This window comes from Centroberyx gerrardi, chromosome 3, assembly GCF_048128805.1.
Source record: "Centroberyx gerrardi isolate f3 chromosome 3, fCenGer3.hap1.cur.20231027, whole genome shotgun sequence".
Lineage (NCBI taxonomy): Eukaryota > Metazoa > Chordata > Actinopteri > Beryciformes > Berycidae > Centroberyx > Centroberyx gerrardi.
The window spans coordinates 3,808,011-3,832,712 of record NC_135999.1 but is presented as its reverse complement, the minus strand read 5'-3'; the positions used below and the strand labels follow the sequence as shown (position 1 = coordinate 3,832,712).

At 39.8% G+C, this 24,702-nt stretch overlaps 3 protein-coding genes across 3 annotated transcripts; 2 read left to right on the top strand and 1 right to left on the bottom strand.

The window, feature by feature from the left end:
* Positions 1-7,761: 7,761 nt before the first annotated feature.
* LOC139930184 (tripartite motif-containing protein 16) lies at positions 7,762-13,489 on the bottom strand. Its single transcript, XM_071923298.2, is given in 8 exon segments — positions 7,762-9,047; positions 9,896-9,949; positions 10,173-10,229; positions 10,345-10,501; positions 11,311-11,544; positions 12,320-12,415; positions 12,779-13,009; positions 13,011-13,489. Coding segments are annotated over 8 exon segments (1,716 nt in total). The 5' UTR covers positions 13,356-13,489; the 3' UTR covers positions 7,762-8,505.
* Positions 13,490-17,875: 4,386 nt separating this feature from the next.
* On the top strand, positions 17,876-19,781 carry tppp2 (tubulin polymerization-promoting protein family member 2). The gene is made up of 3 exons (XM_071923320.1): positions 17,876-18,066; positions 18,799-18,952; positions 19,590-19,781. Exons 1-3 carry the CDS (start codon positions 17,876-17,878, stop codon positions 19,779-19,781), a joined length of 537 nt encoding a protein of 178 aa, XP_071779421.1.
* A 2,369-nt stretch (positions 19,782-22,150) lies between these two features.
* On the top strand, positions 22,151-23,878 carry LOC139930214 (complement C1q-like protein 4). Its single transcript, XM_071923325.2, has 3 exons — positions 22,151-22,388; positions 22,556-22,687; positions 23,577-23,878. Exons 1-3 carry the CDS (start codon positions 22,151-22,153, stop codon positions 23,876-23,878), a joined length of 672 nt encoding a protein of 223 aa, XP_071779426.2.
* The last annotated feature ends 824 nt before the right edge of the window (positions 23,879-24,702 follow it).

The window sequence follows — 24,702 nt, the reverse complement described above, 5'->3', positions numbered from 1 at the left end:
TTGCATTGGGGAATGTGAACCTGTTGGATTCTCCGCTAATCAGCACCTGATTATTTAAAGACACACCTGATGGCAATCAAGCACAAAGCAAATCTGATGAAGCAACATGCGAAACGCGTAGTTCGCTCCTTTTTGTTTTTAATGTAATCTGTTAATAAAAAAGTGTCAATCCTAGGATCCTGGTGAGCGCTGGAATATTGATTTTTTGGTTTACTGTGGTTTACTCTGCTCCAGCTGGCACCAGGAGAGAAGCACTGCTGTGCACGGGGTATCTTCAGTTTTTTGATTAATTGGTGTGTTTGTTTGTCTATCCCCTTGTTTATCCCACTTGCCATTGTGAATTCTGCCCAAATGTCAAACATAAATAGAATATTTTACTTTAATTGTGGCATGGACTATGATTGATCTGGTTATGCAAATTAAGTATGGACACATTAACTTATGAGAATTGTATACATGCTGCTCAAATTTTAAATCAGTCACTACTATACAACTTACTTTGTAAATATGAATGGCAAACATCATATAATGATAGTGTGGCGATTAAGTGAAAGAAATACATTACAGTGTTCATAAACTGAATTATAGAAGAGCTCACTGAAGGCCTGGAGCCAGAAGCAGCATTTTTGCCAAAAATAAGGACGTAAGTAAATATCCAATAAGTCTAAAAGCTCAGGGTTAAAGATTTAAATCACAAAATGGTACAATAAGGACTGAAGCACTTTGGCTCTAGTTGAAAATCAAAACATCCTAAAGCCATTCTGGCTGCTAGGCCTCAATATAAACTTGTGTATTCTAACATAGAAGCGATCCTACACAGTATTTACATGCAAAGCGAGCAACCTTGCATGCATAGACACCAGGTGATATATGGAAAACAGGTGTGCATGGGTGAAAAAAAGAGAGGCAAAGAAGGATGTGGTGTGTAAGGTGAAGAAAGGTAAAGGTAAAGAGAGGACAGGGTGATGGAGTAGTTTGGATGTCATATACAGCTTAGAATTGAGGATGTGGTCTGATGAGGGCAGGGCACACTTCCATATCATATTTATCTTTTCAATCAACAGTTATTTAATTTAACTGGTAGTTTATTATGTGTTAGACGTTTTGTAAATCTGCTATTTTTCTTCATCAGGCACTGCTTTGTTTCTGTGTTGGCACTTCAGTTTAATGAAAAACAGCATTGTTTGTGTTGTGACTGTAGCTTGCCTCAGTTTGTCAGTGATCTGCTGGATTCGTGTGAATTAACCTGCTTTTTGCCAATCAAATTTGCATCAAAAATTACCTATGTGTCTTGCTTTACATTAAGACATTCATGGTGAATGAATTTAATGGAGTTGGGTGGGCCGAAAATAATTATTTCTGATTTGGTCTCATTTAAAGGATACGGCTGGTTTTTTTTAAAATACATTTTCATAGGATTTGTTGACGGTAAGCAATGCATTAAAAAACACCAGCCTTATCCTTTAATTCTGCAACAGCCAGCAGTTAATATCTGTGGGGCATTTTTTGAAGGCGGTTAGACTGTTAGAATTGGTGCCTTTCCTTTAGTGAAGAGGAGTTTCCTATAGTGACAGAATGTCCTGTATGTGAGAGGAATATACTGAACCAATTAAGTGATGTTTCCTTGATGCCAACCCAGATATTGAATCAAGCAATTCCAATTCCATGGTCTGTCAAAGGCTGCACTATGATCTAACAGGATTTAAACCAAACTTTCACCCAATTCTACATTACATTTTGTCATTTTGACTTCTAAAAGCTATTAGTTGAGTTGAAACAACTTTGTTTAAAAACTTTGATTGAAAACAGAATGACTATGTATGATGTAATTTTTTGACCAATTTTTGACAACTAGATGAGTTGAAAATGGTCAAAAATCACTTCAAATGGCTACATAAAGACTGCAAAAACACTTAAAAGTTCAAACAGTTATTTGGCATCAATATATATTGGAAATGTCACATTTTATCACATCTTAAGTTTCATAAGCCTGCTATTATCATAGATAAAAAGATAAAACTGCACATTTTTGAGTGGCCTTCTATTGTGACCAGCCCAAGGCACACCTGTGCAATAATCATGCTGTTTAATCAGCATCTTGATATGCCACACCTGTCAGGTGGATGGATTATCTTGGCAAAGGAGAAGTGCTCACTAACACGGATTTAAACAAATTTGTGAACACAATTTGAGAGAAATAAGCCTTTTGTGTGCATAGAAAAAGTCTTAGATCTTTTATTTCAACTCATGAAAAATGGGAGCAAAAACAAAAGTGTTGCGTTTATATTTTTGTTCAGTATATATTGTAAATCAGTAGGAAAAAGCTGTTGTGCTTAAAAATTAGTTGCTAAATAACACTGACCCGCAGGTGAGACAAATTCAAAAATGACACAGAATTAGTAGGTTAATTGTAGAATTATAAGAGGTGGTAGGACATGTGCATACTGGTAACATAGTTTTGTTTTGTTTTTTACATTCCTAATATTTATTTTACATTAAACATTTATTTCAAAGATAGAAATAATATTCTATAGATCAGCAGATCACTTTTCTGTCTGCTTTTATGAATCTCTATTACAATCTAAAAATGATTGAAATTAGCTATCATCAGTTTTGGATGAATTTCACTCTGCCAATGTGACTGTGTAGGTGAGAAGGGAAGACAGAAAATTTGAAAAAGGCATCCGTTATTCTTTCCAGTCTGTGTCAATGTCAATCCACGGTCAGTCATAATGAACAAGGGAGGACTATGTAACCTAACAATGTAACCTAACTCATCATACATAGTCATTAAAATAATAATACCAGCTAGATAAAGCAATATCCATAACAGATACTTGCTTTGGCTTTACGCATTGGCCCTGGCATTACGGCATCAAATTAAACTCTGTTCCCGTAGAATGTGGATTCAGACTGCGTAAACTTCCAGGGGTCTTACGTTTATTCCGATCGTTTGGTACCAAATGCTGTGTAACGCATTTTCTGTGTTATTCATCAGGGAGAAAATGAACATCTCCAATGTCAACCAAACAGCCGCACCTCCAGACATTCTGCGGTGGCTGCCATCATCTGAGTACACCGTGTACACAGTGGTGCACACTCTGTTAGTGGCTGCATACGCAATTAACCTCATCCTGGAGTTCCCCACCAATGGCTGCATCCTGTGGCTGATAGTGAGAGGAACACAAGAGAGAATCGCCTCCGATTTCCTCCCTCTCAACCTGACCGTGTCTGAGATCCTCTTTTGTCTTACCGCCATCTTCTACTACCTACGATTTTACCTATCATCTGCCCTCTTTATAAAATTGTTTGATTTTTTTTTTGTGGGATTTTCCTTACCTCGCGCCCCCTGTTCCAGAGCTGTATCTGTCCGGAGCAATAACTTGCAGTCGTCCACCCTGTGGTCTTCCTCAGGTGCAAGCCTCTGCTGTGTTGGCTGGTTGATAGTGATTGTGCTGTCCACTATGGTTATGCTTTTAGGTTTCAGAAGAGAAAGTTCCAATCTGATTGCAGCTCTGTATCTGTTCTTCTTGATGTTGATGTCTTTCTGCTGCTTCTCGGTTCTCAGGGCTCTGAAACGCCCTAGACCTGGGCAGGGTGCAGGGGGGCAACAGGGAAGTAACAGCATGAAGAGAAGTGCCTTTAAGATAGTTTTGATTAATCTGGTGTATACCGTGGTGTTTGTGCTGTCGATGGCGCTGATAGGATTCTTGCGGGGAACCTTATCAGACCCCCTATTTTTAACAGCTACCTCAGCCGTTATTTGTCTCTTCATTCTGACAGGTTTTGTTCCACCTCTCCTCTATCTCTACAGGGTACGGAAACTGCAAGTGTCTTTAAGCAGATATTATTCTTTTCTTACAATTTCGTCTGACAATAAACTTAAAAGGCTACTTGTCACATATGAAAGAAAGTTTATATATTTGCACAAGGGTTAGGGGAGAATCTATCTGTAGAATAGACATTAAATGTTATGGTCATATGAATGTCCGTTTTGGAAACTATCCATGGATCAGTGAAGTTATGTCCTCATTTTCTATATTCAAACAGAGTATGATGTGATATAATGGAATTTAAAACAAATTATTTTTTATTTACAAAGAAAATGTTATGTATATGTTATGTATATTTGGTGTAAACTGAACATATTCTACTACTAAGAACAGCTACATGTCAGAAATGGCATGATGGAAATTAAAAATCCAACAATACTGAGCTTTTGAGCATTCTTGCCCATCGTAATTGCTCAGAAATTGTCCGTGGTTATTGCTGCTTTAAAGGGTCCATGTCTTTGACTCCAGCCTAAACTTTGAGCAACATACCAAAAAACTTGTCCAGTCATGTGTTTACCAACTCTTTTAGCAATACAGGGAGAACAATAAATGCTTTTAGATCCTCATGCATTGATTATTGTAATGCCTTGTTTACCTGCCTCAACCGCCGAGCTGTAACCTGGCTTCAGATTGTGAATTCCACAGCCAGGCTACTGACTAAGACGAAACGTTCTTCACATATCACCCCAATCTTGGCCTCAGCACTGGTTACCTGTGACTTTTAGAATCAATTTTAAAGTTTTATTAATTACATACAAGGCTTTACATGGTCTGGCGCTTGATTATATCAGTAATCTGTTAACTCCCTACTGTCCCCAGAGGCCTCTCAGGTCCGCCAGTCTTGGTCTTTCGGCTGTCCCAGAGTCTAGGCTAAAATCAAGAGGGGATATATCTTTTGCTGTGATGGCCCCTAGGCTCTGGAATAACCTTCCACATATCAGGACTGCTGATTCAGTCCCTGCTTTTAAATCTCGCCTTAAAACACATTTTTACAAAATTGCTTTCCTTAATGATTGACAGTGGTGCTCTTTACACGTTAGTGCTGTGTCCAGTTTTTTTTATCATTGTGTTTTGCATTTTATATGTCTGTTTTTACCTTTGTGTTTCTGTATTTTATTCCCTGTTTCTGCATTTATCCTTGTTCTTGCATTTTATATTTCTGTTTTTATATCTGTTTCTGTCTTTTTTTTAATCTTTCTCTCTTCTGGAAAGCACTTTGTACTCTATGCTTGAAAAATGCTATACTAATAAACTTATTATTATTATTATTATTTTGGCCATCAAGTGGTTTAAAACTAACAAATTATGTTGACTTGACATATAAACATAAAGACATGACATATAAATATATCATGTCTTTAATTGTACGTATTATATACTGGGTTGGAAGTCCAATCAGAGTCAAATATTTTGGGCTAAAGAGACTGATTCATTTGGCCACCCAGAGACCACCCACTGTGCATGTCAGAAGTCAGAACAACAGTATCGAAAAAAGAGTATTAGTTGGATAGATGCTTAAATGCAGGTCAGTTAAACAAAGCCAAGCAATGAATAATAGGCTACACTATGAGTTGTCCAGTTATAGAAAAAATAATAGACATGGTGAGGTAAGAACATAAGGCTAAGGGGGCGTGTCCACCAACCGACCTCTTGAGCGCTTGAAGCGCTGGTGCTGAGCGCTTTGGCAGCATCAGGTGAGCGCTGGAGCGGGGAGCGCTGAGAACACGTCTCCTGGGCCCTCCTTTATCAACATTGCGTAGAAAAGGTTCTAAATTCTCTCTTACGAATAAAATTTAGAATGTGCATAAGTACAAAAAAATCAGTATTTATCAAACTTGCGTACGCACACCTATACATAACCTGCCTTGATAAATACCACACGTTCTAAACCACCATCATGCTCGTGCACAGCCACTCATTAACATAAATTTATGCCCCCAATTGACCATATATGGTGACAACCTTCCCTTTAAATGCAGCAGGAAATGTCATTGATATCTCTTCTGTGCTGAACACAGCTCAGACAGAGAACGCAGGAGGAAGAATTTACAGATGCAGACATTGAATTATTAAAATTATTATAAATTGGTAACTGAGGTTGTGGCACCACAAAGTACTTTCTGGAACACTCGATGGTAGATTGATAAACAAGCAAAAACATCCAGCCTGTCAGCAGGTGTGAGCGGCGGCATTAAACAGTTTTGTCAGCAGAGCAGTGGCAGAAAAAAAAAAAGTTTTGACCTGAATCCAAAATAATTATAGTCAATAACAGGAACATTGCCCCTCATCGCTTTCAGTTAAAAAGTTGGTGCGCTCTCTGAGAACGCGCTCCATGCGCAATGCATAATGCTCCAAATCATCCATCAAAGCGAGATGAGCCATTTTACGCACACAACAATCAATGTCTTATTGTTGCCTTTTATGATTGCCAATACCCTGAATTTCATCACCCATACTAATAATTAAAATGATGATTAGTCGATTTAATTCAGTATGCTTAAATGGACTAGATAATATAGTTGAACAATATGCACTGTCGAAATTGTATATGAATGGTATAACATGCACTTTTAGTCTCAACTACTGAAGCCTAAGGAATTTTATATTAATAATTATGAAAATGCCTATTCATTTGATTGTCTGTTCCTGTTGTTCTTGGTGGTCTTTCATTTTCAACCGCTTGGTGCTGTGGGTAAGCATGGTCAGGGCTGTGCTTAAATTTACGCACGTTCTCAAGCATAAGTACAAATTGATAAATCCGACTCTTTGCTTAGAAATGGTCGTACGCATGGTTTACACACATATTTGTACTTACGCACTCTTGATAAATGAGGGCCCTGGTGTTGTTGCTAAACGTTAGCCTAGCTAACGTTAGCTATTAAACAGGATGCCGGCTCTTGGTCCTGCCCCTGCTTCATCCTCATTGGTTGGTAGAACTCTGAAGTGACATTGACGAGCGGTGCGCTTCAGAAAAGTTGAAATTGTTTCAACTCGAGAACAGGTTCAGCGCTCACGGCGCTCAGCGCTAAAAAGAGGTCAGGTACCTGTTTTGGGTCGTAGGCACTGAAAGCGTCGCTTTTCCACTGGAATTAATGACAGAACAGCGCCAGCGCTTTTTTCACTGGTCTTTGGTGGACACGGGGCCTAAGGGTTAGCATAAAACGTCGGCTTACCAGTGTAGCTAGCTAACTTATCCTGTTTTAAAATTTCAAGCAAAACCTTAACTAATAGCAAATATATCAAGATTTTTTTATCAGAAAATGTCAAAGAGATGACTTTACAATATTAAATACTACTGGCTATGGAAAATACATGGAATGCGTGACTCCAATCAGTCCTGTTCTGATCTTTTCAAACTTTTTACATTTCCGAAATGCAGTTTACTAAGGCTTGAATTTTGTCAAAACTTCTACGCTGATGGTCAGTATCTTAGTTAGCTAGCTAGCTACCACATTTGACTAGCTCTCAAGTGGCTCCATCTTATCAACATTTCATTGTATATGGAATACATGGGTTGACAATGGAAGCTGAATTATAAGAAGTTACTGTTTGAAGAAGTTGGCACGCTATGTTGGGCATTTGGAATGTGTGTGTGTGTGTGTGTGTGTGTGTGTCTGTACAAGCTACAGCTTGTATTTGTTTGCTTGTTTGTAGAGAGAATTTTGAGGTAACTTGTTAGCATTTTGATGGCACAGTTTTGTTTTTTGTGTTTTGTGTTTTTTTTGCCTTAGATACTTTTGGCAGCATGTGTCACCCAAGTGGTATTTGTGACAATCTCCTAGTGGCACAAGAGAATAACCTTACCTGTATTATTAAGTGGACTAGGCATGTTCCACTCAAATACTGCTTCTCCAAAACATTTTTGTATGTTTTTAGCATATTTAACACTATTTCCACAGTTCTCTCTGGATAATCATAACCCAGTCACTTCAGCAAATAGGTTTATTATGGGGAGCTTTCACAATCACGTGTGCATGTAAATGTAGCCACTGATCAACTGAAGGCAACCTTTTCAATTGTTTAAGTAAAACAAACTACAGCTTTCCCAACTGAGTGGAACTTATGGATAACTGTCATAAATACTTAAAAGGCATTTCATACATACATAGTATATAGTATATATAATATTTGTGACCAAGAGTATATATACAAAGGATAGTAGGTAACTTAGGTAACTGAAGTCCTTGGTTGACAACACTAAAAATATTTTGGTATACTTTTGCACCACACTTGTAAAAGTTGTATCATCTTTACAAAAGTATTTTACAATAACAAGTATTTTAGTTTTGTCAACCAAAAGAAGTATTTTTAGTTTTGTCAATCAAGGACTTTAGTTACCTAAATTTATATTATATACAAAAGTATTATATACAAACACAGTACATTATCATCTTTATAAAAGTCTTTTTTTTTTTGTCAACCAAGGACTTAAGTTAGGCTACTTACTCTCCTTTTAAAAGTCCATCATTTATTTTCGTTTTGTGCAAGCAAAAAGTTTATAGTGTAGTGTAGGTGTCAGGTTTTTCAAATTGTGGATATCTCATTTTGGAGCAAAACGTCCTATATACTGTATCTTTATATATACACTGCACAGTAGGTAAGCAGTCCTGAGAAGCTGACTGAGTGCACCCATTCCTTATTTGTACTGATGAAATGTCACGGATTGTTGATCTCAGTAAGGCAGGGAGTTCTGCTTCAGCTGGCAGAGGGTAACTGAGGAGCCCACGCCAAACCCAGCATACAAGGGCTCAGCGAACTGGGCTTTGAACCTGTGGATAAGCTCCATAGTCTCTGATACCGAGTAAAAAGCCACAGTGTTGCCAGCATAATCCAGGTATACACCGATCCGTGTGGCCCTGGGTGCGTTAGCTAGGTCTTGGTCTATTTTGTTGTGCCAGGCAGAGTAGCCAGAGTCTGAGCAGAGGAGGCTCCACGACTTGTCGTTGTAGCCCAGCAGGCTGTGGGAGTTCTTCCCCTTGCGACTGATGCTCTTGTAGGCCAGCCCGATGGAAAACTCCCCGCTCCACTCTGCCTCCCAGTAAAACCTGAACCCAGTCAGAGCCTCCTTGCACAGCACCTGGGAGAAGCCGTCAAAGCGCTCCGGGTGATCTGGGTAAAACTGGACTGTTTTCTTTCGGGTCACCCTCTGGTTCCCCTCCGACAGGACCAGCTCTTTATAGGCTGTGTTTGAGTCGAAAGACATCTTACAGGAGTCTGAGGAAGGAAGGTCATTCACAATACAAATTTCTTAATCATTCTTCCTTTAATTTTTCATTTACACTCACATCGATTGAGGATGTGAACACGCATAACATATGACAACATCAGTCCTCCATATAGACTGCAGCTGAAAAAGTAAGACACCTGGGACTTGATTAATATGATGATTAATAATGTGTTGCTGTCAAGTGAAAACCTTGTATTTCCATATGTCAGCTATTCAGGAACTAAGAAAGTCTTGTTTTTAGCTTGATGTGCATGCATTTTTCAGGTTGTCCAATGGATTTTGAAAGGGTTTCTTATGCCCAAGGGTTGTAGAATTTACCACTGCACTCCCTTCAAGTTTTGTATTTAATATATTCTAGTGCCATAATTGTCAGTTGTGTGATATTTAATATCCTCTGTTTGCTCTATTCTTATTTATATTCAATTCTTCTTTGCTGTATCCTATTATTATTTGCTGCTGCAATGACCCAATTCCCCTACAGGGATCATAAAAGTTTCATTTTATCATATCTTAAATCTCGCTGCTGATTACCAAATCACCCAAATCCACATAACATCTCAGGATATTATATGAATAAAGATGAATGCATATTGCTGCTGTCGAGGAAAAAACTCATTACTGCAACTTTGGAGCTGTCAGTGAAAGTTTACATGTTGAATAAGTTTCATGATCGTAGGGGCCCTTGCAACATGATAAAGATGCATTGTATTACTGCCAAAATCACCATAAATGACAAGCAAGTAAGTATTTTCTTCATTCCTGAAAAGCTTTATGCAGATATGCGCTGTGTCTGACAACAGTAATATGCCCTTAATGGACTGAACAGTCTACTCACATCTCAAGAAGTCTGGTCTGGTTTTTGGCTCCTGAAAATCTGCTCTAGAGGGAACTGTATGCATATGAAAACATGGTCTTTAATCATATATTCTTTTGTGATCAACTTTATTAGTTTTGAAATTGTCTAAAAAGAATTACATATATTGAATCAAATGAGACACCATTGAAACCGTGACTATATCTCCCAACCCTTGCAGTCCCCCCCCCCCCCCCAAAAAAACAAACAAACCGTAAAATTCATGTCCGCTTACATATTTAAGTTGACAGACACTTACCTTTAAGCCGTTTGTCCCCATTTCTTGGCAAAAGTATGTACACCGGGGTTTCACTGACTGTGAAAATAATATTACCTCAGGTTAGCCAGTTACTAGCCTACTGTATGGTTTTCACAGTTTAAAAGCAACAGCCTTGATGGATGTTATCAGAATCTTATCAGCCATGACAAACCTGTCTTGGAGATTTTGCTCAATTCCTTCTTACAGATGTCATCCACATGTTCCTTCATGTCTGTGGCTGTCTTGCTCATCTCTCCAAAGGAGAACTGAGGGTTGATCAGCACCTTGGGCACCATGGGCTCAGGAGGAACACATAGTGTCGGGAAATTCTATACAACAAGGAAAAGTAACTCCATTATTCAGTGAACATAATTTTAGTACAGACTGAGTCGTAGCATTGCTCTATCCAAAGAGCATAAACAATCCTAATAGTTAGTACTACCCCTACTAACCATACTCTGCAGTAGGTAAAAATATTAACATGCTACATGAGAATTTGAACATGCTGCATTCACACCATGCTGAAGTGAAAACAGTTGTTTGCTGTGATTAGTTAATTTTACCATCACTAATTGCACCGCATTATGAATAGTTGTTTACTGTATTGCATTTTCCCAGTGCCTATGGAAGGAAAACAATGGCAATTTCACTGTACTTCACTGTATTTGAGAAAAATTAAAGCTGCACTAGGCAAGAATTTTATCTAAAAATACGCCTGTTTTATCAGCCTAAATCAGAAAGTGGTGCTGCAATAGGGAAGAGCGCCCCATCTCCGCTAATTGAGATGCTGTAGATTCTCCTGTAGGTATGGACAGTTCTTCACCCACAGGAAGTGATAAATCAAAACATAAGAGCAAAATCCAAACTGTCTCCTAAACAGCAGTGAGCAGCGCTGCGTCCAGAGAAAGCTGGACTCACCAACATTAGATCTTTTTCCTGTCTCGTCCCTTTGGTTTCCTTTGATAGCAAAGCATCACAGACAGATCACACAGTCGTGTTGGGAAATAGTGTTGTTGTAGAGTGTGTTGTGTGCAGTTTACTGACATCACATTACAGGACTTCTGGTTATTTATTTTTTTACAAAGTATTAAGACATAAATGCTGGTAATTGTTGCAGCTCTGGATGATCTTTCAGTACCTGCAGAAAGTGAATGTTGTCCTCTGTGTCGAGGATCTGCCGTAGCTCTGCATCTCTGCGCTGCAGCTCCAGTATCTCCTGCTCCAGACGCTCTACGTAACCCTCAGCCTGGGACATGGCCGCCTGCATATTGGCCTTTATCATCTGATTGATTTCAGCATGCCAGCGCTCCACCGCCTGGAGCATTTCATGGAAGGTCTTATCACTGTCTGTCTGTGCTCGCTGAGCACAATTCTAAAAAGGAGAGGCAGTTGTCAGGAAAGAGGAGTTTTCATGCACATGCAAAATGTCTTCACAGCAGTCAAAAGCAAAAGTTGCAGTAGAAGAAGAGGAATATTCACTGACACAAGTGTCACAGTCAATGCTCCCAAATTAATTTGTTGAATACAATTCACATTTGGCAGCACTAAAACAGTGAGCAGACTTTCCTCACTGGAAAAAACTAAACCACAAAGACTTAACAAGTCTTTGTTATTGGTCTGGCATTTACATGTGTTGAAGTTGCTAAGAGACTATGATGGCAACATTAGGTTGTTTGATTTAGGTTTTTCATATTGTTTGTTGGACTTAATATTTTGTTCGTAGCAGGCCTTGCTACGTGTATGTTACTAGTAATGTTAGTTGTCAAGTTGTATTTATTTTGTTTTTCATTATTATATTTAAAACGTGGAAAAAATCGGCCAATGAGAAGAATTTCACTTGTTTCCAATACAAATCAACTTGATTCAATCATTTTCCTGAATCAAGTGTCATCTTCTTGATGAGAAGTGAAAATGTATTGGAAACAAGTAGAATCATCTCTCCCCATTGAGTTTTTCACATTTTTTGGAAGAAAAAATAACATTTTGAGACTAAATATAAGACTAAATAACTTAAGATGAACATTTGCGTGCTCTTTTTCTAGAGGCAGTTGTTAAATATCTTAAGTGTAACACTGTATGCCCTTTGCCCATATACAAAATATTACATTGTGTCCTAAACAGTTGCAATGTTTTATGTTTAATCTTACTTTGAGAACATCAACATTATGCCTGAGTTCCTGCAGCTCCTTCATCCTCTCTTGAATGATGTGCTGGACCTCAGACTGGGTCACCACCAGGACTTTCTGGTGGGGAGAATAGGAAGATAAGAGGACAGGGCTTTTATAAATAGCAGTCACTCAAAATAATTAGATGATCAGTTACGATATAGCTGCTGTGAGACAAAGTTCTTGTCTTTCCAAAAACTCAGAATTTCAAGAATGTATAAAATTCCCCAGAAGCCCATACACTTCTGAAATTGTTCAATGGGTTTTGAATGGCTTTCATGAGCCTTAAGGTTATACAAATTATTAAGTGTATAAATAACCATATGAACTTTCAATTCAGGACAACAAAGGACAAATAAGAGATTCAAGGTCTTCGCACAGTAGCAATAGTTTCTCAGCAATAACAGCAGCGATGTTCTAGGCACGAGCATTGAGACTCACTTGTTTCTCAGTGCGCTCTTCCTCTGCTGAGATAATATTGTGGCCACGGTGCTCTCTGACCGTGCACAGCACACAGATGCACATCTGGTCGGAGCGACAGAACAGCTCCAGGCCTTTCTCGTGCTGAGGACAGATCTTCCTGTCCAGGTGACCCGTCTCATCCACCAGCTTGTGTCTCTTGAAGGTGGACGACTCGTAGTGCGGCTTGACGTGCGTCTCGCAGTAGTAGGTCCAGGCACATGAGGCAGGACTTGACGGCCTTGTTGCGACGGCCGACGCAGAAATCGCACAGGGAGTCTCGGTGCAGGTAGGGGAACGGCGTGAGCTCCGGCAGATGGCGCCGCTGCTCCTGCTGGACGTCGGGCAGGTTACGCCTCAGCACGGGCCGCGGCGTGAAGGACGCGCGGCACTGCGGGCAGTTGTACACCCCGATGTGGTCGAACTGGTCCCAGTAGACCTTGATGCACTCCAGGCAATAGGTGTCTCCACAGGGGATGGTGACCGGGTCTCTCAGTCCGTCCACACACAGCGGGCAGGAGTAAGCCTCTGGGGGTAGGGGGAAACTAGACTCAGCCATGGTGTTATTTTGAAGAGGCAAATGCGGGAAGGAGTTGAGCAATTTTTTGAGTCATGGGTCTGAATCCCCAAACTGATGCTGTGTCAGTATAGGGCCCAGAGAGGAACCAAACACTGGTGCTGTGATCCCACAACTCCCTTTCAAACAAGAGCCTGAGTCCTTCTCTACTGGTATTTAAAGGGAAGGCTTTGTTTCTACTATAAGCAGACAGGTGATGTCTTCCCACAGACCCCATTGTTTCCATCATCTGGGTGAAAGTCTGTAACCATGAAGGAATGTGCTTACCATGCAGGAATTACAGGTATACTCACACACTAAGGGCAACTTGTCAGCAAAACATAAATCCTGTAGCTGGAACATCAGTATTGTAACTGTCGAATTGTGTATACTGTTCAGGACTGAGTTCAGCTAACTTTCAATTCAATCAATTGAGGGTTGAATATTCAAGAATTAAAAATCTTTGACATGAGAAGGTTGTAAAATCCCACATATAAAGAACTCATAAACAACAAATGCTCTATCATTAGCAAATGAATTGCAGTTGCTATCTACGTGAAAATCAATCTTGATATCAGTAGCGGTATTTGTGTTTCACATAAACATCTTTAATATCATCATCGGGATGTGTAATGTCAACACAGCCTGTTTGCCTATTGAATAACACACAGGACTGAGCACCCAGCTGGTGATTTATTGTTCAGATAGGAGCAAGCCGAATGTCGTAGTGTTTTACCTCCCATTTCCCATAACAAGGGGGACAACATTGCCTTTCATAAACCTCAGCTCTCTCTGAACTGAACAGTGAGTTTCATGATGGCTCATGATGTCAAAACAGTCTATCCTGTTTCTCCTGTGAACAAAACACAGAGCACAGTGTCAGTATGTGGGTACCCACAGAAACACACTGACATAAAGCCAGAAAACAAACAAAACCTTAAGTGCAAGGTCAAAACCATGCAGTACAAGGGGACACTGATATTTTATCATTTTGAGCTTGATGTAATGTAGCCTATTGAGAAAGGCTGTCATAACTCATTGAGAAATAATGGAGTTAAAGATGAAACTCTAATTACTATATGTTTACATATGTACTAAACAGCGTGTTTACTTTTGCTTTGAAAGATTAAAATGGGATGTAGCATCCGGTATTACACTGCCAAGTCACTTTTCAGTTAGGCTCAGTTCCCTCTCATTTCCCTCAGTTCAGGTTTTTTCTTCAAAATCGTCTTCAGGAAGATTTTTCTTCAAAACTCAAATATTGAAAACAAAGATTGTCCTATTTAACCCATTGAGAAGTAATGGAGTTAAACAAAAACTCCATACCATAAGCAAATGAATTGCCATTTTATTTGAATTTTGAATTCACTGAATTAAAAGTGAAATGACCCCAGCAGAGGAGTACATGCTAGGCTTTGGTCTGTAATTATGGAGTCTACAGTATGAGCCAATGAGATAGATAGCAGATGAGCCACTAGAGGGCGTGCTTTCTCTTATGAATCTGTAATGAAAACAACATTTTTTGAATCACCACCCTGCTGTATGTCTGCAACACCATATAAAATACATGTGGCTTGTTTTTGAAATATATTTTCACAGTACAATATATCATGACTAATCAATGACTAATGTTAATGATGACTGGCTAATTAACAAATGTGAGATGTTTTGAGTTATTTCACAAACAGCACACAGATTTACTGAATTATAATCAATCAGTTTTATTTGTAAGTTATTATTAGTAAGTTTGCACATACAGTACAAGGAATTTGTCTTGGTGGGTTGCTCACGTAGGCCACATTAAACACAGCACAACACGCAATTATACAACTAGTATATAAATCTAAAAATAGGCATTTAGGAAATAGGTATTTTTTTAGACGTAGTAAATAAAAAATATTATATTTATATTATATTATATATTATGGTCTCTGTTAGAAAAAAAAAAGAAATAAAAAAGCTGTACACATGATTTAAAAGGTATAAACAGGGTATAAATAGATATAAGTCAGTATGGAGAACTGACTATATGATAGGTACAGGTGCTGGATACTAGCATTAGAGTGCTATTTGACCATTGTACTGCACTAGTGGTGCATACATGATTAACACCATGAATGACGTCACACATTGCAGACTGTACTGCTCTGTACTCCTGGTCTGATGCTCTGCTTGTCTTGTATAAAGCTGTAAGATGGGAACCCAGCTCTACATTGTCAATGCTCTTTGCCTTTTCGATGGGCTGCTCTCATCTTTGTCCAGACAAGAGGGCTCTTGTGATGAGGAGAGAGAAAGAGACAGGCATAGAGAGAGAAAGAGAGAGAGAACAAGAGAGAGCGAGAAAGAGAGGACAAGAGAGAGAGATGGGCGTGGTGAACAGCTGTGGGCTAAGCTATTGAGGCAGAGGGAGGGGAGGGAGAGAGGAGAGAAAGAAAGGGAGGGGAGGGATGGAGAGAATAATAATCTTTATTATACAGCACTTATCTAAAGACAGGGTTTATAAAGCACTACATATATAGGAACATATGGAATAAAAATTAATAAAACAAGCGATCAAATGAAATTAAAAGCATGGGAACCAATACAAAGAATCAGACTTAAGATAAATCATAGAAGAAATATCGAGAGAAGGACAGAGCTAATGAGACACGGCATAGACGCAAGAGGGGCTGGGTGTCCCATGATGTCATGGACTGTGCTGGTCGGTACTCTCTCCCTCCTCCCCTCCCCCCTCTAGCTCTCCTCCATCCTCTCTGCATCTCTCCATCTCTCTGACATCATTGTGAGAAAGCCTGGGAGTGGCAGGGGGAGCAGAAAGGAGGACAAGAAGAAGAAGAAGAAGAAGAGGGAGGAGGAGACGGAGGACGACGTCAAGCAGCTGTACTCACCGCAGGAATCCCCGGTATCTTTGCTGAGCATCCCCCCCGCCTACAGCAGCAGGTACACTCCGCTTTCCTGGTGATTTTTCTCCCCTGATGATGACGCACTGGTGTCTAATAGCGGAGACAGTCACGTCAGCTAGAGTGACAATTACTGCTCTACTGTTCAAAAACAGATTTTAAGATTGTGCTGTTTGTTTTGTCTCCCATAAGCAGGGTCAAACAGAAAATGAGATTGAACATGCTAAATCTTAAATGTGTTTAGAAATATGAAATGATGCAGCATATTGACCGTCTTTGCTTAAACAGATGAATTGTTATTTTCAAAAGTACATAGACACAATCACACAGAAATGTGAGCTACCGCCTGGCCTCTTTGGATCATGTTGGTTCTACATGGTGTTTCCTACATTTCATTATGTGTTATTTGTTTTTATGGTTTAATGCTATTGCTGTTAGGTGTTTCTTTATCTACCTGTTGGCCTAAAGAATCCTCAGGGACTATAAAAGTGAATTGAATTGAGCTGATGCCTTATGCATGCACTATATTTAGATACAATTTTCTCTGCTATGTAAAACCATCACATTTTTATGTGATGGCATTACAGAATAATTAGATTATCAGATAATATTATCTGATAATCTATCTGATAATTTTCTAACTTACTCTACTTTTAAATCGTTGTTTTTGACATCACTGTGCACTCAGCCTTATTGAATTAAGTTCCTTGTTTCTGTCAGAGTAGCTTGACCAGCAGCAACAATTCAGTGAAGGAGAAGTGTGTGTGTGTGTGTGTGTGTGTGTGTGTGTGTGTGTGTGTGTGTGTGTGTGTGTGTGTGTGTGTGTGTGTGTGTGTGTGTGTGTGTGTGTAACTGAGTGAGTGAGAGAGGGGACGAGAAAGAGAGCGAGAAACAGCAGAGCAGCCATTTGTAAATTGAACTTATTGAATTAAATTGCTCTCAGAAAGCAGCTTGACCAACAGTAACAGATCAGTGATGGATGTGAATGTGTGTATATCTATGTGTGTGTGTGTGTGTGTGTGAGTGTGAGAGAGAGAGAGAGAGAGAGAGAGAGAATGTTAATTTAGAAAGAGCACCATGGCAGCCATTTCTTGGCAAGCAGACAATCAATCAGCTAATAGAGTCATTATGAATTTGTGTGTGTGTGTTCTTGTATTTCTATACTTATGAGGAAATGTCCTCACAAGGATAGAAAGATGAACAAAATCCACTCCTCACATCTTTAAGAGTCTATTAGGCGTTGTAGTGGACAGGGTTAAGGCGAAGATTACAGGTTGAATGAATGTAGTCACTGAAGGTCCTCACAAGTACAGTAATAAAACGTGTGTGTGTGTACAACAGTGGAACTCAAAGACATCAAATGCAGAAGGATTAGTAACAGAACACAAGTGTATTGCATTACTGTACATGGCACAACTTGCACCCTGTCTACACCATTATTGTTTTGAGGCACTATTTTCAATAAACATGGTATTGTAAGAAAACAAAGCAGCACCTCACTTATATGAGAAATGATTTGAATGAATTGACTCAATTGTTTTTCAGTTGCAGAACATTTCAGTATTCAGTTGCCAATTAAGCAATCTTAACCAAACAAGTGTGTATATATGTATGTCCCTCAGCATGGCAGAGGGCTCGGTGTCTGTAGCAGAGGTGGAGACTTCCTTCAAGAAGTTTGCGGTCCATGGCGACACCAAGGCCACAGGGAAGGAGATGAACGGCAAGAACTTTGCGAAGCTCTGCAAGGACTGCCGCATCATCGATGGGAAGAACGTCACCGCCACAGACATCGACATCGTCTTCAGTAAAGTCAAGTGAGATTTCATCCAGCCTCCTCCTTCCACACATAAAATATCCACAATACAGTGAAGAGGAGAGAGTATCTGACAGCATAGAAAAACAGTAAAACCAGAAACTCTCAGTGAAACGAAGTCAGAATGGCCAACTGTTGGAGAGGGCAGTTCAACACCAGTGCCACAAAACCATGTGGAGTCAGTAATCACAGTTTGGTTATTCATTAATTTTAGTCTATAATTGGATAAATGTATGGTTCAGTACAGTAGTAGCCACTGTAGATGTCTCACCTTGCATATACGTATACGCATATACATCTTTTCTGCATTTCTTTTTCAAATGATGTAAAACAGTTGAATATGCATACCGGTACACAAAACTCACCTACTTGCCAGATAGTTCCTTGAACCTTCTAATAGTCAAGAGAAAGACAACAAAATTCAAATGCCTCTCGGGGCATAATGTGGAAGCAGCAGTGCAGCATGCATACATGCCGTAAAAAAGTGATACTTCTAGCAACTTTTTCGGACCATGAAGAACAATGTTAATGTGTTGACAAAGCATTTGGCGGCAATTTGCGCTAATTGCTTGTCTAATCCAAAGAGGTCTGATGATCACAGTGCTACACACAGCTTAGCCTCTTCCTCGGCTATGAGCAGGGGCTGTAGCAAGTATATTGATGCATAGCTTACTTTCCTTGGACATAAGTCGACAACACCGGTGGCCATATCTGTATTTGTGTGTTTCCTCAGGGCAAAGTCAGTTCGTGTAATCACATTTGAGCAGTTCAACCAGGCTTTGGCAGAGTTGGCTCCTAAGCGTTTTAAAGGGAAGGGCCAGGAGGAGGCGCTACAGCAGCTCTATGGTCTTATTGTTGGGAAGGAGCCTGCCAACGTTGGAGTCACTGTGAGTATTTGCCAAGCCATAAACACAGCCTACTCGCCCTGCTCCAACCTGTGGTCATTTTGTGGTAGCCATTTTGCTTTCCTCTTTGCAAGGATTTTGGTACCAAAGGGAATGCTATTTGGAAGCAGTCACATTTTACATTACATTTACATGACACACTGATACAGAGGTCTTTACAATCAGTGCAATAGTAGATTAAAGAGTAACTAAACCCCAAACCCTAATCTGTGTAAAGCCTGACATCTAATGGTAAAAAGCATGCAACTGAAATTGCCATCTGCTATTGGCTGATCTGTAAAGTACAACAGGTGGTAACATCACCTGGCACCAAAGATCAGCCATGATACCTGGACCCTACTTTGAGAACCACTGTCCTGGTCCTACATGAACCATCATGTAAGGGAGAAGCGCCAGGAAAAGAAATAAAATGAGAGCCATGGAGAAAGGAAGATGGGATTTTTTTTTTAAAGAAATTATTACAAGAAGAGGAGAGGGAACTGGTGTGTGTATGTTTTTACCTGAGTGAATGAAAGAGTGAGACTTGGCCGCCTGTCTCGTTGTGTCGGCAACATTTTTCACTGTAAATTTTAGCTTCTACTCCTCACCATTTGTCTCGTTCTTTCTTCATTACTTTTAGAGAGTGGCCAAGGCAGCTGCAGTGGACAGACTGACTGATACCACCAAGTACACCGGATCCCACAAGGAACGGTTTGACGAATCAGGCAAAGGAAAAGGAAAGGTCGGACGCCAGGACATGCCAGACACCAGTGGCTATGTGGGAGCGTACAAGGGCCAGGGCACCTATGATGACAAAGTGAAAGAGGCATAATCCTGCTGACAGATGAAAACTTTGCATCTCCAATAAGTCCAATTTGGAGGAAATGAGTAAAAATGTATTTTCCATTTTTGAAGTTCGAAAAAAAAATTGGATATAATGGACCCAGGAGTCATGAAACTCTGCTGGACCCATGAAGCTCAAGTAAAAACAAAACAGTCATTAAAAGGAGTTTAGGAGTTACAAGGTTTTCACATGTCACCAGTGATGAACCAGATGGCAAATTTACTGAAAATAATCCAAAGAAAATGGGAATAAGTATTTACCAATAAAGAGTTTTTATTTTTAGATTTTCGAATGGGTCTTAGCATGAAAAAGGGGGAGTATACTGTACATTTAAAGTGATTTCAAAGGGACCAAAACAGAAAAGCCCGAGTGGTAGTCTAACCCGCCTTATAGAACTAACTAACTTTGCTTTGTCCTATAGCTTAACACTGTGCCTTATTGTTCAGGTTGCCGCTAACGTGAATGCTCTGATGTAACGCATCGCTATTTTCAGTCAAATTATCTTAGTGCAGTGGCAGATAATTTAGCTGGTTCCAAGAAATTTCACCACTTAACAAAATTCAAGTCTGAATGCAAGGGGGTTCATTTTACGGGGTTTAGGCCTCTATTACTGCCTTTTGCCTGATGAGCACTCTCCCACTTCACATCGGGAACTTCACACTCTTCACTTTCAACTTTCCAGTCCCCTGTCCCATCAGTACCCATCAGTATTTATAATTTTGAATTTTTCTGTTGTTTTTGCTTCATAGTTAATCATGTTGATCATTTTGATGCTTGTTTTTGAGGATGAAAATGAAAAGCGATGTTGAAAATGATAAAAACTGACGGGTTTCTTGAAATTTATCATTATTATTATTATTATTATTATATACAATGACCCAAGGTTTACTTTCTTATTGGCTCAGCAAAGTAGAGAATATAGAAGAATGGATAGATTAAAAATCAGTGAAGAGCAGTTGAGTTATACTGTACTGATGAAGAGAAACAGTACATAACAACACCATGCCATTATTCTTAATGCTGACACTGCATACAATGTGTCCTTTCAGGCCGTTTTAATAAATAATTAACCAATTGCTGCTTTGTGTAGAATGTCTCTTTCTCCCTGAATGGCAGGCTGAAATATGCATTAAAAGAATGTAAAATATTTAATTAAATAAATAACACAAAATGCACCAACTTCATGTGGTTGTGACGTTTTTTGACCCATGTGGACATACATAAAATGTACACACACAAAAACAATCACCTAGTTTCTTCAATATTCTTGGGAACTGGCCACACCTACTTGTCAATATCTAATATACAGTTAAAGAGTAACTAAATCCCAAACCCAAATCTGTGTAAAGCCTGACATCTAGCATGCTACTGACATTGCCATCTGCTATTGGCTGATTTTTGGTTCCAGGTGATGTCACCTTCTATAGAATAAAACAGGTGGAGACCATATCCTGCTGCACAGCAAAGTGGCTATTTACTGTTTGAAGGCTACGGGTCAATGCCAACCACAAAAAAAACAAAACATAACTACTATCAATTAGCAATTCCAATGTAAACTGTATTTTTGTACTGAAGACTTTTGTTCAAATGCTACTTGTCTAGGAAATCAGGTCAACTTGGACCCTGAGTCTAAAGATGATGATGATGATATGTAGCCTGAAGGGTGGGTATTACAAAGCTGTGGTAAATATAACAAACAGCACACAATGTCTGAAAACAGCCTCATAACACACATATACATTTTAATTGTAATTTTAATCAGAGGGAAACTTTTGCATTTAAAATTGACAGTAATCAGGCTGATATTTATTTTGAAATAAACCAACACACTGTTCAACTGCTATGTCACAAATGCCATATACACTGCATAAACATCTAATAGAAGCTGACATAAAGATTGAATCAGTGTTCATGAATATGCCATGAGCTGTCACAATGCTTTAGTTCAGGCGTTATGAATATAACTTATTATACTTATTAACTTATAAACCAGGATTCGTGCAAAGTGATTGAAAATATGTGAAATGAAAACAACTTGGGTTATGGTTATGGTTAGGCAACTAAAACAACTTGGTTAAGGTTAGGAAAATGGTTTGGTCATGGTTAAATTTGGAAACGCTGGGAATCGGACGCCGGTCGCCGACATCGAAGGCAAACGTATACGCCCGTTCGCCATCCCCGACCACAACGCCCTGACTTTCCACCGTGTTATTTCAATGTTGAGAGAGAAACGTGACAGTCACGTGACGTGGACGCAGACCAACGTAGCACATTGTCGTTATTTACACGACCGCTAGAGGTCGCTTAACTTTAAAACGTAACTATAGGTCGTAATAAGCTGCTTGTACAACCGACCTATGGGGTTGTTTTTTGGGGGAGGACAGGCTCCTCTCTTCTCTTTCTTTACTCTGTTAGTGGTGTGGGAAGGGGAGCTGCCATGCAAAAAGTGGAACTGTGAGTGTGCATTCAGGCGCCAGCGGAGCTGCTGCTGTGCCAGCCATCGGCTCTATGAGCTGGAGGATCAAACCTTCACAAGGATGACGGGCCTGTGGCAGAGTCTGTCCCAGCTGGGTGACAACTTCCAGGAAAGCATAGGTACATTGGGACCAAGGAGCGAGAATTAAAATCGGTCCATATTCCTATGACTCTATATCTGTTGACAGTGTTAATTTTGTTGTTGAGGATATTATTTACTTTGTCTCCCATGAAAATTTCCATGAATAGTAAATTTTTCCTTCCCTGTTGGTCTGGCTCCACCTCAGGAGGGCTGAGGGTTGCGTTCACAGCCTCCATGAGTCCCAGAACGCACTGCTTTGGCCCTTTCACCAGCAACGTCCCCATTCCTTATGACGTCATCTCCCTCAACCGCGGCCAGGGCTACAACCCTGCCCTTGGTAAGTGCTCACAAGCAGTAACTTCAACACTATACTCAAGTCAAGTCACATTTATTTATATAGCACATTTCGTACACAAGGTATCACAATGTGCTAAAAACTAACTAAAATTTTAAAAGAACATGCTATCCCCACTCTTTGAGATTCTGTAGATTCACTCTGTTTGCCCAGTGAAATTGAGTGAAATACAAACGGTCTCCTAAGCAGCAGTGTGACGGCCCTCCTGTTCTATCAGGGCCTGTTTGTGTGTATTTCCCTGTCTGTGTGTCTCTTCCCTCAAGTCCCTGGTAGGCGGAGTTTCCACATTAGTGCAACTGGGAGCACCTGGCCAGTCTCCCAGGGGTATTTAAGATCGGACCTCTCCCCGATGCACCGTGTTTTGTTTTGGGTTGGCTCTGCTGTTTTGTTAACTTTTAGTTTACACCTTACAACACTTTCTTATGCCGTCTCTCACACACCCACTCACGGACACTACTGATTGACACATCTCATGCCTTTTTGGTCTGGATTTGTTAGTATTTTGTTAATAAATGTGATTCTTTTTTCCCTTAAAACCATGCATCTCCCTTCTTTGTCATGGCTCACGAGCCGGGTCATGACAAGCAGCGATTGAGAGTTTTGTCCAGGGAAAGCTCGACTCACCAATGATAGATGTTTTTGCCTCTTTCATCCCTTTGGTTTCCTTTGGTATAAAGCATCACAGACCGGCCGGGTTGGTAAACATGAACATGCTTTGTGCAGTTTACTGATGTCACGTTATATGATTTCAGGGTATTGAAGTTCAATTTTTTCAGTTACCTCTTGCTGCCATTTGGAGCCATGAATGTGCAAAGTTACCTAACACAGCTTCAATGATGCGAAACACAAGAGTCTGGTCTCCTTTCTCCAGGCGTATTCACAGCTCCCCGTTCCGGCCTGTACTCCTTCTCCTTTTCGGCCTACTCCAAGGTGGGCGGGCCTGGCGACAGGATGTACTACAGTTTGCAGCTGATGAGAAATGGGGAGATGATGGCGTCTACCTGGGAGGACAACTGGGAGGACTCGGAGGACAGCAGCTCCCAGATGGTACTGCTGCCGCTGCAGAAAGGGGGCCAGGTATATGTAGAGCTGCTGGCCAGCAGGCAGCTGTGTGGAGATGTCAACGGCCTAAACACCTTCTCTGGCGACCTCCTCTATTCCACTGATGCCTAATGTGCCTGTCTGATGTGCATACCACAAAGCGCACATGACTGCCTGTTTGGTATTTCTTCTCAAACAGTGAAGCTGAAATGAGTGAAGAGAAACACCTAATTTAAAACATGTTAATTGTTCTTACTTAATAATATACTGTATAAGCCAAATAAAAACATTCAATCAATGGCCTGCATTACTTTTTACTAATGATTTAGTCAGTGACTCATGTCTGCAGTCTCAGTGGGTTGTAAATATGAATGAATAGGGATTGTCCGATATCTTTTTTTTGAAGGCTGATACTGGTACCGATATTCTTGGACTGAAACTGCTGAAAGTTGATATATTTTGCTGATATTCAATATCTTGAAATGTGACCATTTTCATACAACACCCCCCCCCCAAAAAAAAAACAAACAAACAAACAAACAAACACATAATCAGTGTTTCCTCCATGTTTATTCTTGTCAGGGTGCAAACAGCGCTTACTGTTGCCATGGTTACATTAGCACTCTCCATTGAGACCCAAGATAACAATAATAATACTACTACTACTACTACTACAAATAATAACAACAACAACAACAACAATAATCAATTGTGTGGAATATGATTAAAATGTCAGTATTGATCAATTCTACAATAAATATGTAATCAAACAGCATCATATCGGATGTCAACAATACTGGCTGGCCGATATCTCATTATTAATAAAAGACCAATATCGGCCCCATTTATTGTCAAGCTGATATATCTGTCTAACCCTAATTATGAAGTTGTTTCACAAACAGATTTTTCTTTATTTCTGGACAAGGTGTGATGGGGAAGCTATAATGAGTTTATTT

Coding starts and splice junctions, on each gene's coding strand:
- tppp2 (XM_071923320.1), top strand. CDS start 17,876: ATGGCAGAGGGCTCGGTGTCTGTAGCAGAGGTGGAGACTTCCTTCAAG. Junction 18,067..18,798: donor ATCGTCTTCAGTAAAGTCAA/GTGAGATTTCAT, acceptor GTGTTTCCTCAG/GGCAAAGTCAGTTCGTGTAA. Junction 18,953..19,589: donor CTGCCAACGTTGGAGTCACT/GTGAGTATTTGC, acceptor CATTACTTTTAG/AGAGTGGCCAAGGCAGCTGC.
- LOC139930214 (XM_071923325.2), top strand. CDS start 22,151: ATGGGGTTGTTTTTTGGGGGAGGACAGGCTCCTCTCTTCTCTTTCTTT. Junction 22,389..22,555: donor CAACTTCCAGGAAAGCATAG/GTACATTGGGAC, acceptor GCTCCACCTCAG/GAGGGCTGAGGGTTGCGTTC. Junction 22,688..23,576: donor GGGCTACAACCCTGCCCTTG/GTAAGTGCTCAC, acceptor TCCTTTCTCCAG/GCGTATTCACAGCTCCCCGT.